Below are 13,794 nucleotides of genomic sequence, written 5' to 3'. Positions count from 1 at the left end.
GGCAGGTAGTGTTGAGGAATCAGGGAGGCTGCAGAACCGGGTAAAGAAGTGGCAGGTAGAATACTGTGTCGGGAAGTGTATGGTCATACACTTTGGTAGATAAAAAGCACTGAGTATTTTCTAAAAGGGGAGAAAAGTCAAAAATCTGAGGCACAAAGGAACTTTGAGGTCCTCATGCAAGATTCCCTAAAGCTTAACTTGCAGATTGTGTCAGTAGCACTCATTTCAATGACTAGAGAACTAGAATATAAAAACAAGGGCAAAATGCTATGACTTTACAAGGCACTGGTGTGGCCTCATTTGAAGTATTATGAGCAGTTTTGAGCCCCTATGTAAAAAAGGGTCATTGTTGACATTGGAAAGGGTTCAGAGGAGGTTCTCAGGACCGATTCTGCGAATGAATGGGTTATCATACGAGGAGCATTTGCTGGCTCTGGGCCTGTACTCACTGCAATTTAGAAGAATGGGGGCTGGTATCTTATTGAAATCCATCAAATTTTGTAAGGCCTAGATAGAATGGATGTGAAGAGGATGTTTCCTATAGTGGGGGAATCTGGGACCAGAAGGCACAGCCTCAGAATAGAGGGATGTCCAGTTAGAATGGAGATGAGGAGGAATTACTTTAGCCAGTGGGTGTTGAATCTATGGAATTCATTGCCACAGGTGGCTGTGGAAGCCAGGTCATTGGGTATATTTAAGGCAAAAGTCAATAGATTCTTGATTAGTCAGGGTATGAACAGATACAGGGGAAGGTAGGAGAACAGAGCTGAGAGTGAAATGGATCAGCCATGACGAAATAGTGGAGCTAACTCAATGGGCCAAATGCGCTAACTCTGCTACCATGTCTTATGGTCTGTGGTCTCCATTTCAAAAGGACTAGAATATAAGAGCAAGGATGTGAAGCTGAAGCTTTCTAAGACATTGTTCAGACTGTACCTGGGAGTATTGCAAGCAGTTTTTGGCCCCTTATCTAAGAAAATATGTGCTGGCATTGGAGAGAGTCCAGAGGAGGTGCACAAAATTGGTTCCAGGAATGAAAGGGTTTGATAGCTCTGGGCCTATACTCACTGGGGTTTAGACAAATTTGAGGGCAGATCTCATTGAAATTTATTAAATATTGAACGTCCTAGATAGATTGGATGTGGAGAGCATGTTTCCTATTGTGGGCAAGTCTAGGACCAGAAGGCACAGTCTCAGAATAGAGGGATGTCCATTTAGAACAGAGATGAGAAGTCATTTCTTTAGCCAGAGGTGGTGAATCTGTGGAATTCATTGCAACAGATCGCTGTAGAGGACGTCATTGTATATTGAAAGTGGAGGTCAACGGGTTCTTGATTATTCAGGGTGTCAAAGGTTACATGGAGATGGCAGGAGAGATAATAAATCAGCCATTAAGTACTGCTGGAGCAGACTCAATGGAACAAATGACCTAATTCTGTTTCTATGTGTTATGGCCTTATGGCATGCTATAAAACATCTGGAGTTATATACTGCATGATTAAATTTCCATGAATATGGTAAATAAGTATTACCAATCCTAATGTGAAGGACTATCCAATACTTGGACCTGTTCTTTTTGAAATAAAGCAGAAATAATAAAAAAAATTCCACACTCAAGTACTGACTCTTAATGAGTAGTCACTTTCAGGAATATGCTGATCCAGCCTCTCTGGCCGTTTGTAGCTTTTCTTCTTTCCTGCACTCTCCTCACAATTGATATCTGGGATCCTTATATCATACTGATCTGTTTCGAAATCCAGCTCAGGTTTTCCATCCTTGTTTCTGAAAAATATAAAAGCCTTTAATAAACAAGAAAGGATTATAGAAAAATTAAGAACTGATCCAGAACTGTTTTGCTGAAGGGTCTTCAACTTAAAATGTTAACTCTATTTGCATTTGCACTGATGCTATTTGTCCTGCTGAATGATTCCAGCATTTTCTCTATTTCAGATGTTCACGTATTGCAGATTTTTATAACATTTTTATATAGAGCAATATGTTTGTTGAAATTAGCAATTCTGCTTAGAAAAACATGTTGAATCTGCTTTTCCGCATGAAAAGATATTCAGATAATTACTTAAGGGTTGTCAGACAAGTATGGAGTCAAATAATGATAAATGTGAAATGTTTGAATATCATGCTGCAAATGAACTATTTTCTGTATGGAGCAGGTAGACATTTGAGAGCTTAATTACTTTTCAAAATCAACCCTGTAAGAGATAGAGTTGGTAACTGTTGTGGAAGCAAATTGTTGCACAAGATGCTTTTCCAGAGAATCATTGGCTCTTGACACCCCCAAAACCTTAACTTATGAGGCATAGTAACAAAAAAAACATACATCCCCTCAATGTAAAGCAAAAGTATTAAATTATTCACAAACTAATACAGACTGAGAAATATAAGAATACCAAGAAAATGCAATGTGCTTAAGAAATATTTCCCCTTGCCACTTAAAAAAAAATCTGTATAGGACTCTTAGAGATATAAAATAAGCACAAACATACTTACAACATCAAGGCTCAGAAATTGCATCTGTTTGCACTTGTTCGTTCTATCCAAATTTTGTACAAGATCAATTTAACCTATTACATTTCCAAGTGAAATAGTTGTGGTCTGGAAATGAAGGTTCTCAGAGCAAAACTTAGACTGTTTATTCATTCCCATAGTTGTTGCCTGACCTGCTCAGTTCCTCGAGCACTTTGTGTGTATTGCTTTAGATTTCTTATCTGTAGACTTGTGTTTAGCATATGTTCTGTTGTTGTTCTGTAATCCGATATGTATTCAATTTGTGCATTTCCATTTTAAGCTTTGTTGGCATAACCCAGAACTTTATATCTGATGTGTGGTCTTAGAACTGTCACACTGTAACTAGGAGTACACCATGTAAGTTTGTTGCTGTACTGTTAAGCGGTTTTGGTGGGTGAGACACACTGTCGCCTGCATAAACAGCTAATTTGCTTGCACTAGCAATGACTGTTTTTTCCCAGTTTTTACCTATTGAATGAGTATCAATGAGTATCTCAATGGTAACAACATTAGCAGCAATCCATTCTGGAGTTATCAATATGAGAAGACCTTGTGCTACAGTACTTGGGAACAGGATGCAAAAATACATGAACATGCAAAGTGCTTACTCCCACAGAATAACTGAAGACTCCATCTTATACCTGGATTTTCTGTTGTGTATTATTTACAAACCCAGTTGTTCCAAGACTGACATCACTGAGATGAAAACTTTCAGACACAATCTAATGTCTAATCTTCTCTTGTTGAGATCAGGGTTACACAGATTCTCTACTTCCAGTAAATCACTAGTATTAAACTGTGCATGTGGAATCTAGTAAAAAAAATTGAAATATTCACTTCTGCTTATTCTTTCCTACTCCTCTTTCTGATGCAAAATGGTGATTTTTCATAGAAATACAGTCTAACATTTTGGATAAGGCATCGTCCAATATCTCACAAAATGCTATCAAACATAGAATAGACCATATCTGCTCTATCTGTAATGCCAATGTAATGAACTTAATCTGCCTGTACATCCATATTTCTCTGTTCCTGCCTGTTATGTGTCTATTTCAATATCTCCTAAACATCATATTCATATCTGCTTCTACAACCTCCCCTAACAGCATGTTCCAGGCATCTATCATACTGCCTTGCATCTTAAAACTATGCTCCCTAGTATTTAAAATTTACATCTTGGGTAAATGACTCTTAATTGTCTACCCAATCAATACCCCTCATAATTCTTTCAGATCCCTCTCTGCAACAATACTACTAAGCATCCCAACATTTACCACATCCTTTTCTCTTCAATCTGATCTCCCAAATGTAATTCCTTACATTTGGCCAGATTAAACTCCATCTGCCACTTTTATGCCCAAATTTCCAACTAATCTACAGTAGATCCTGGTCCATTCTTTGACAATAATCCTCATTATTAACAATTCTGTCAATTTACAAATTATCTGTAAACTTACCATTCATATTTTCATGCACATCATTAATAAATACAAGCAACAACGGTCACAGAACAGATGCTTACAGAACAACACTGGTCTAAGACCTCAACTAGGAAAACAAACTTCCATCACTATCCTGTCTTCTAGTACCAAGCTCATTTTATATCTAACTTTCCAACTCACTATAGATCCTAGGTGACTTAATTATCTGAAGCAGCCTACTATAAAGCCGCTCCAATGCTTTACTAAAGTCGATGCATCCATTGTCCTACCCTTGTCAAAACCTTTGTCATCTCTTCAAAAAAAAAACATAATGTTTACAATTTATCCTGAAACTTGAATGCTAGCAGTTTACTTCATCTCAAAGGTACGGACAATTTCCAGACAGCACAGATTACTACCCTTCATAAAAGCACTCTAGAACTAAGTCAGGACAACTTTACCTTGAAATTGCTTGGGATTACAACACTGTCTGCAAATGATACAGTTGTTCAGCAATGTAACATCACTAAGCACAAGGAAAAGAAAACAAATACAGAGCAGGAAGAGGTGCAGAGCTGAGTTGCAGGTGTATTTCACAAAGGGAAAAATGAATTACTGGAGCAAGGACAATTAACCAGTGTCCTTTTAAAATTGGCTACCTGGGAATTTAGCTGGGAAGAGGGAGAAGAGGATTCAGTAAGTGATAAAGCAAAGCACAAACAGTTCAGAAATGGGATGGCAAAATGAACAGGGCCAAAGGATAGGAAGGGGGTATGGGTGGGGATGGTCAAAGAGTGGATGACTATAGGGAAGAAGGGTCATTTAGGAACTGGGATATTGGGGAACCTCAAATTAACTCACAATATGGACTCACAGTATTGTAGTAAACCATGTAAAACTTTACTTCTCAGATGAGTAAGATACTTACCTTCTGATATTCCAAATAACAATCCGGGTTCCTTTCTTGCCAGCAATTGTATCAAATTCTGCCAGTAGTTCCTCCTGGGATTTGAAAACTGAATATTTTAAAATAGCCTCCAGACTTGGCACCGAATCTTCAGTAACTATGAGGTTCTGTACTTCAGAGTTAAGAAGTGTTCAAAAGATTCTCAGATTCAGATTCAATTATTTATCACATGTACCTCAGAAGGATAAAGAGAAATGTGTCATTTGCATTAACAATCAACACAACCTAAGGATGTGCTGGAGGCAATGTCACCACATATTCCAGCACCAACATAGCATGCTGACAATGCTCAGCAGAACCCAAAAAACACACAAGCAATTCAAAAACAACAGCAAAACAAACCCCTTTCCTCCCTCCTACACATACAAACAGTCCTCCAAACCCCAGGAGAGGCCTTCGGGTTTCCAGCCTCCACAGTCTGTAATTGACTAACTCAATATACATTACTACTTAACTTTTACATTTAAATCCTGCACAACAGGAATCGACGACTTAACTTCTGAAACACTGTGCCCCAAATCTTCTGAAATAGACAATTAGCAGTTACTCAATTAAAGCAAGTTGCTACCATCACAAAAGGCCAACAGCAGATGCCATTTCATTGGCTCTTTACTCAACCCTGGAACATCAGGGCACCGAAGGTGCATACATTAGGCATTAGGATGCTCTTCAATGACCACAACTCAGTATTCAATATTACTATCCCCTCAAAACTAATCAATAAGCTTCAAATATTTAGGCCTCAATACTTCCTTGTGTAAGTAGATCCTTGATTTCCTCACTTGCAAATCCTAGTCAGTTCAGATTTGCAACACATCTCCACAATCACCATCAGCACAGGTGCACCACAGGGCTGTGTGCTTAGCCCGCTGCTCTTACTTATTTTATACTTGTGATGGTGATGCTAAGCACAGCTCCAATGCCACATTTAAGTTTGTTGACGACACCGCTGTTGGGCTGAATCAAAGGTGGTGATGAATCAGATCATATAGGGAGACTGAAAATCTGGCTCCATGACATCATCATCTCATTCAATGTGAGCAAGACCAAGGAGCTAATTATTGACTTCAGGAGGAAGAACCCAAGGTCCATGAGCCAGTCCCCCTCATCATGAGATCAGAGGTAGAGTGGGTCAGCAACTTTAACTTTCAGAGGAAATAATAACACCAAAGAAATTATAACACCTGGGTCCAGCACGCAAGTGCCATTATGAAGAAAACACAGCAATGCCTCTACATTCTTAGAAATTTTTGAATATTCAGAATGTCATTTAAAACCTTGACAAACTTCTATAGATGTATGGTGGAGAATATATTGATTGGTTGCCTCACAGCCTGGTATGGAACTACTAATGCCCTTGAACAGAAAAACCTACAAAAAATAGTGGATACCACCCAGGCCATCACAGGCAAAGCCCTCTCCACCATTGAGAATATCTAGATAGAGCACTGTCGCAGTAAATTACCATCCATCGTCACAGACCCCAAACCATCCAAGCTATGCTTCTTTCTCACTGCTGCCATCAGAAAGAAGGTACAAGAGCCTCAGAACCCACATCACCAGGTTCAGACACAGTTATTACCCCTCAAAACATCAGGCTCTTGAATCACAGGGGATAACTTCACTTGCCCCATCACTGAAATGTCGCCACAAACTATGGACTCTTTATCTCATGTCTTGGTATTTATTGCTCATTTATTTTTATTTAAGCTTCTTTTTGCATTTGCAGAGTTTGTGGTCTTTTGCACACTGGTTGTTTAGCTGTCCCGTTGAGCGTAGTCTTTCATCGATTCTATTGTGTTTCCTGTAATTGCTCTGAATGCCTGCAAGAAAATGAATCTCAGACGAAATATATATACTTCGATAATAAATTTACTTTGAACTTGGGACTTCTACAGATATGCTGGCAAACATGAGACAGTCTGAACTTAATGACATATTTGACTTTCTGTGGAGTCCAAATGCATGGCTTCTCTTGCTGGCTTTCCTCAGCATTAACAGTGGTGGAGAGGGTGAAGGAAGGTGAGCAGAGCCCATTCTTGGATCTTGCATCAGGTTTGATCTGATGCATTATTGCTTGCCTACAGATTTGGCCGGAGATACAATTCAAGATTCAAGATTGTTTAATGATATTTCCAGTACACAAATGCAAAGGAGAGTGAAAGAATTATTACTTCCAGACCTGATGCACCACAAAAAAGCAAAATAAAAGAATGCAATAATAAAAAACACAATAAACATAGGATAACTGAAATACATCGATTGATTATACGTACATAAAGTAAAGCTAGGTACAGGAATGTCTGTACATAAGCTAACTGACAGGAATTGATAAAGTTGTGGTGATAAGAGACAAGGTAGGTGGATTAGTGGGATCAGCCTTCCTGCTTCGGGAAAGTAACTGTTTTTGAATCATGTGGCACTGGCGTGGCTACTACGTAGCCTCTTCCCTAATGGGAGTGGGACAAACAGTCCATGAGCAGGATGCGTGGGATCCTTCATGATATTACTGGCCTTTTTCTGGCACTTTTCTGTATATGTCCTTGATGGTGGGTATGCAGGTGCCAGTGATGCACTGGGCAGTTTTGACTACCTTCTGTAAAGTATTTCTGTCTTCTGCAGTGTAATTTCTGTAGCATGCAATGATGCTGTATGTTAGGTTAATCTCCACTGCGCACTTGTACAAGCTTGGGAGTATTGATGTGCATAGTCCAGCTCTCTTCAGTCTTCTGAAAAAGCAGATGTGTTAGTGAGCTTTCTTAATTGTGTAGTATGTGTTCTGAGACATGAGAGGATACAGTGGCATGCAGAAGTTTGGGCATCCCTGGTCAAAATTTCTGTTACTGTGAATAGTTAAGTGAATAGAAGATGAACTGATCTCCAAAAGTCATAAAGTTAAAGATGAAATATTCTTTTCAACATTTTAAGCAAGATCAGTGTATTGTTTTTGTTTTGTACAATTTTAGTGTGAAAAAAAGGAAAGGAGCACCATGCAAAAGTTTGGGCACCCCAAGAGATTTGAGCTCTCAGATAACTTTTACCAAGGTCTCAGACCTTAATTAGCTTATTAGGCCTACGGCTTGTTCATGGTCATCATTAGGAAAGGCAATGTGATGCAAATTTCAAAGATTTATAAATACCCTGACTCTTCAGACTTTGTCCCAACAATCAGCAGCCATGGGCTCCTCTAAGCAGCTGCCTAGCACACTGAAAATTAAAATAAATGATGCCCACACAGGAGAAGGCTATAAGAAGATACCAAAGTGTCTTCAGGTAGCCGTTTCCTCAGTTCGTAATGTAATTAAGAAATGGCAGTTAACAGGAACGGTGGAGGTCAAGTTAAGACCAAGAAAACTTTCTGAGAAAACCACTTGTAGGATTGCTAGAAAGGCAAATCAAAACTCCTGTTTGACTGCAAAAGACCTTCAGGAAGATTTAGCAGACTCTGGAGTGGTGGTGTACTGTTCTACTGTGCAGCAACACCTGCACAAAAATGACCTTCATGGAAGAGTCATCAGAAGAAAGCCTTTCCTGCATCCTCACCACAAAATTCAGCGTCAGAAGATTGCAAAGGAACATCTAAACAATCTTGATGCATTTTGGAAACAAGTCCTGTGCACTGATGAAGTTAAAATAGAACTTTTGGCCGCAATGAGTAAAGGTATGTTTGGAGAAAAAAGGGTGCAGAATATTATGAGAAGACACCTCTCCAACTGTTAAGCACGGGGATGGACCAATCATGCTTTGGGCTTGTGTTACAGCCAGTGGCATGGGGAACATTTCACTGGTAGAGGGAAGAATTAATTCCATTAAATACCAGCAAATTCTGGAAGCAGACATCACACTGTCCATAAAAAAAGCTGAAGATGAAAAGAGGATGGCTTCTACAACAGGATAATGATCCTAAACACACCACAAAATCCACAATGGACTACCTCAAGAAGCATAAGCTGAAGGTTTTCCCATGGCCCTCACAGTCCCACAACCTAAACATCATCGAAAATCTGTGGATAGACCTCAAAAGAGCAGTGCATGCAAAACAGCCCAAGAATCTCACAGAACTAGAAGCCTTTTGCAAGGAAGAATGGGTGAAAATCCCCGAAACAAGAATTGAAAGACTTTTAGTTGGCTACAGAAAGCGTTTACAAGCTGTGATGCTTGCCAAAGGGGGTGTTAGAGTACTACGTACTGACCATGCAGGGTGCCCAGACTTTTGCTTCAGACACTTTTCCTTCTTTGGTATTTTGAAACTGTAAAAGATGAAAATAAAAAAGTAATCTTGCTTGAAATATTAAAGTAATGTGTCATCTTTAACTTTATGACTTTTGGAAATCAGGTCATCTTTTACTGGTTCACAGTAAAAGCTATTCACAACTATTCACAGTAACAATTTTGACCAGGGGTGCCCAAATGTTTGCATGCCATTGTATGCAGTGCTTAGTTTCCACTGCTGTGCCACTGATATAAAGAGCAGTGCAAGTGGTAAGAGTTCTCCTGAAGTCGTTAGCCATCTCCTCTGTCTTGCTGATATTTTGGAAGAGGTTATTTGTCTGGATTGTAGGGGGAAGCAGAATTTCAGAGACAATTAAAACTTATTAAAATGGATTAAAGAACTTTTACAACCATCCAAATGTGGAATTTGCTGTCAAAGCTTCCAAGGAGAATTTAAAGTTGAACTTCCTCAGTGTGTTGTTACTATAGTCAGGCAGCTGGAGGTGCAATTACTTCAGGTCAGCAAGACATGCCCTCCATATAGGGTTCCAGTAAGAATACCCACAAAGAGACCATGGACAAAGACACTACACAGCTGGCCTGGGCATATAAGATTTGGTTCAATCAAAAAAAATTCCAAAATCATTGTTCTAGGAGAATAACATACATCAGAAAAATAACATGAAGAATACATTTTCACACAATTCCTGCTTCAAACCTTAAAAAAAAACACTCCTAATTAAAAGTGCTGCTAATCTTCCAAATACAATACCTGTACTGCAACCAAACATATGCACATCTATGACACCCAATATTAAAGTCAGAGTCACCCTCACTCATAGAAACCTTGCTTAGGAGTTTTGCAGACTCCGTCTACTGAGATAAGCCATATTATCGCACTGATGGTTACTGCTGCATTGTAGAATGCAAGAGTAGCTCAACAACAAAGTGAAGAATCTTCTATTTGGCTAATGAGTCTTTTGTATTCATGTACTGGAAGTGGCATTCAGTTGTCGGGCCCATGAACTATATAGGTATTCATAGAGGACTTTGTGTCGTACCAACACTATCCTAGTTAATTCCTGCCATTTCAGCCCTTTGCACAAGGAAGCTATTCCCGGTGTACTTTGCTCTTTAAGATCTCACGGAAGTCCCTCTATCCCCATCGGAGGACTTCACCTTTCCTTCTTCCATCATTGTGGCAACTATACATTTTTGCCAATTTTCACCAAAAGCTGGATTATAGTATGTCCTTGTAATTACCATATGACAAATAAGGGAAATTTGACCTCGAATCTCCAGTGTTCCTGAGGCAGAATGGTATTAAACTCAGGAACTTGGTAACAACTGTTTTAGAACTGATGAACACATCGCATTATTTTTTACAAGAGCTTTTAGAAGCAATTTTTGAGTTTGCAAACACTAATTCACATGCAGAAAATGGCCTAGATAAGCTTCTAAGCAGAGTTGCTCTTTATTTCACCTTACCAGCTTTTCTCAATTTCTTGAAAATTCCAATCAAATCATTCTGATTTCAGGAAACTCAATCTCTAATCTGTTAATTCTTTTACAAAGGCTTAAAGTGTTTCAATATTCTATTTGACCATTTCCTTTTAATTACTTTACATTCATGCATGAGGAGGCCTACAATTAGAGGCTGTGGGCACAGCTACACTTGACTAGTGTGAAATCAGGACTTTGTTCAATCATAGGGTAGTAGAACAGACTTGAAAACTTAATGTTTGCCTGTTTTTGTTAAAGTCAGAAAAGACCAGTTATTTCTAAAATTTAAACTGTTCTACTTATTGGTTTTTTTCAAGCTAATCTCATTAACTTTACCCTAGATATCGATTTAGGCATGAGCAGGATGCATGCTAATGGCAGGGTCCTCTAATACAAGACCATAAGAGAGTATTACAGCAGCTAAACATGGCACAGTAACAACAAAGTAACAACAATAGGTAAAAAGAAGTTAATTACAAACCTTACACATCACTTTTTCTAAAAAAAATAGAAATACATTGCAGCCAAGTGCTATTCAATACTTCACCTTCTTTCAATATCCTGATTGCACCAACCAGCTCCCTACACCTGTCCCTCTGTTTCTCCTGCTTATCCATCAATCTTTATCTGTTGCCCTAATACCTCAATTATTATCCATTATGATGGGAGGACCATTCCACTCTTCACAATAATAAAACCAGTAAAATCACCCAAATTTCAAGAAATGACTGAAAATTTTCAAAACTGTGATTCGCATTTTACAGTAAACGATCTATTTGCTTTTTAATAAATACACAGAGTATTTCAGAAACTGATTCTACTTACTAAAGACTTAACACAAACAAAATGTAAAGGCACATACATTTTAAATGGAGGATGTAGTTAAAAAGCAATGTAAAAATACGCCTTATATAGACAAAATTCTATGGAATTTGCTTTTCAAAGAACTCTATCAAATTAAAATAGTGTTAACACAAATTCCATTATGTAAAAGGATATTATTGTGTTGGTTGAAAGGCACAATGGGGATGATTATAGCTTGTGCATTAATCTGCTCCAGGTATGTCTGCGATAAGAGGCCCACACTTAAAGCTCCTCCATTCTTGGTGAAGACCATAGCATCCTTCCCTAGCCTCATGGAGCCAGATTTAAACCCATTTCCATACACTCCTATTGGCAAATGGTTTTTATTCCCAGTTTTATTGGTAAAGCCAAAGCTGCAAAATAAAATTAAAAGATGAAATAAGAACATTAGTATTTTATAAGTATCTTCTTCATTATGCCAGTCTGTGGAATGAAAATGAGCTTTTATGGAAATCACAAATCCATCCAAAAAATTCTGAAATATGGAATAAAAATTTGCACATTCAAAATTTACATGCAGAAACTAAATAAATGTTTCAACTCATAATTCTTGACACATGCAAGTTGTCAAAGTTGACAAACCGCAATACGGACTGTTTTCTGCAAACCACCCCACCCCTCCCTTTGTCATAGGGATTGCCTGTATATCTGGATTTCAATCTGCCTCCTCAATGAAAAGCACTGCAAATGTAACTTGTTTCTTACATTTATACAAAGTTAAGATCAGGTCGTTTTGCAATGGAGAGTAGAAGAGAGAAGAGATACAAAAGAGATAGAGCTCTAATGTCAAAAAGTTACTTTCCATTTAAAAACAGTATATGTGCACAAATCTGCCAGCAGTCAAAAATTCAGCCATTGATCCCCATTTCATGCTCCTTGCCTGAGTTGTATATATAATTAACAAACAAAGAAATAAATATATAAATAAATGGGGGAGGGGAGAAAGTGTTCACTTTGTAAAACAATCCCTCCCTCAGTAAGCAAAAGTGATCAGGCCAGTTTCACGAGTCAATAACATGCAGTAGAGCAGATAGAGTGGCTTCCTCATGGCTTCAGTAATCTTAGGTTTAATTTTGGCTTCTAGTGCCATCTGAATGGTGCTTACCTATTCTCTCTGACAGTGCATGTGTTTCCTCTGGGTGTTTCGGTTTTACTGTAGATTTCAAAGATACCCTGGTTATTAGTTTAATTTGCCGTGGTAAACTATCCATAGAATGTGGTGAATGGTAGAATCTAGGCAGGAGTTGACTGGAATGTGGAGGAAATAAATATCATTTCAGTGTAGGATTAGTGTTAAAGGGGTGTCAGGCTCGGCCATCTGAAGAGCCTAGTTCAGTGCTGCATGACTCTAACAAAAATTCAGTCAGATTAAAATCTACTGCTCGTGCTTTTGTTTGCTTTTCCCAGTTTTGCTCTCCTTTCTCTTAAATGAACAATCTCATAAAAGGAAATTTAACAAAAATGGGGATTCCAACTGAGGTCCTTCCTGGGAAAAAATCAGATAATGCAGGATAGTGATTATTTGGCAGAAAGAACATTACTAGTGAGAACAAATCTATCTTCTACATCCACCTGTACACCTTCTGCTTTTCCCTCCCCTTACTTCAGGGACAACAAGGACAATACTGTCTGTATATGTTCACTGAACTTCACACTTGACAGGTACAAACTGCAAAGTAAATTTATTATTAAAGTACATATATGTCACTATGTACAACCTGGAGTCTAGTTTGCTTGTGGGCTGTTCTGTGGGTATTAGTTTACTTGTTGCAAAGCAGCTTCCACCTGCCAGTCATTGATAGGCCCACTGGAAGTATGCAGCAGCACCTCTTCCTCATTGGTTACCTTGTGTGCCACTGCACCAGTGTCTGGTTTCAAGCACCTCAGGAGTATAAGAATAGCACATGTGGGAGGCTCGGTCTCTTTCCTTTAGATTCCAGGATTTCACATTGAGGTCGCGACCGGTGCTCTGAACTTTGGGGAGTCCACGTGCCCTCTTAGCTGAGTATCTGTTAAATATTTTGTTCTGTACTCAGGGACTTAGATGTTTGATCGAATGTTTTACTGTTTGTAAGTAAATGATTACTATGCTTATTCGTAATCACTGTCTTCTGTCTCACTCACCAAACCCATGAAGTGAACCTGCTTCCATGTTACACGGGCATACTCAGTAAATCCTAGAAACATAATAGAATCAATGAAAGACCACACCCAACAGGATGAACAATCAATGTGCAAAAGACTATAAATTGTGCAAACACAAAAGAAAATAATGATAATGTAGGAGTGTTGACAAAAACA

At 38.6% G+C, this 13,794-nt stretch overlaps 1 protein-coding gene across 1 annotated transcript in view; it reads right to left on the bottom strand.

Annotated features, from left to right (window-relative positions):
* LOC132398114 (MORC family CW-type zinc finger protein 3-like) overlaps nucleotides 1-13,794 on the bottom strand; it is a 140,526-nt gene that overhangs the window by 81,174 nt on the left and 45,558 nt on the right. Inside the window, exons 4-6 of the mRNA XM_059977112.1 lie at nucleotides 11,629-11,846; nucleotides 4,876-5,023; nucleotides 1,626-1,782 (exon numbers count right to left, since the gene is read on the bottom strand). Of these exons, the coding sequence (XP_059833095.1) occupies nucleotides 1,626-1,782; nucleotides 4,876-5,023; nucleotides 11,629-11,846 (523 nt within the window). The remainder of the gene's footprint in view (nucleotides 1-1,625; nucleotides 1,783-4,875; nucleotides 5,024-11,628; nucleotides 11,847-13,794) is intronic.

The sequence above is a fragment of the Hypanus sabinus genome, chromosome 8, assembly GCF_030144855.1.
Source record: "Hypanus sabinus isolate sHypSab1 chromosome 8, sHypSab1.hap1, whole genome shotgun sequence".
NCBI classification, from domain to species: domain Eukaryota; kingdom Metazoa; phylum Chordata; class Chondrichthyes; order Myliobatiformes; family Dasyatidae; genus Hypanus; species Hypanus sabinus.
Note: the sequence above shows the minus strand (reverse complement) of the source record. Positions and strands in the feature narration are given on the sequence as shown.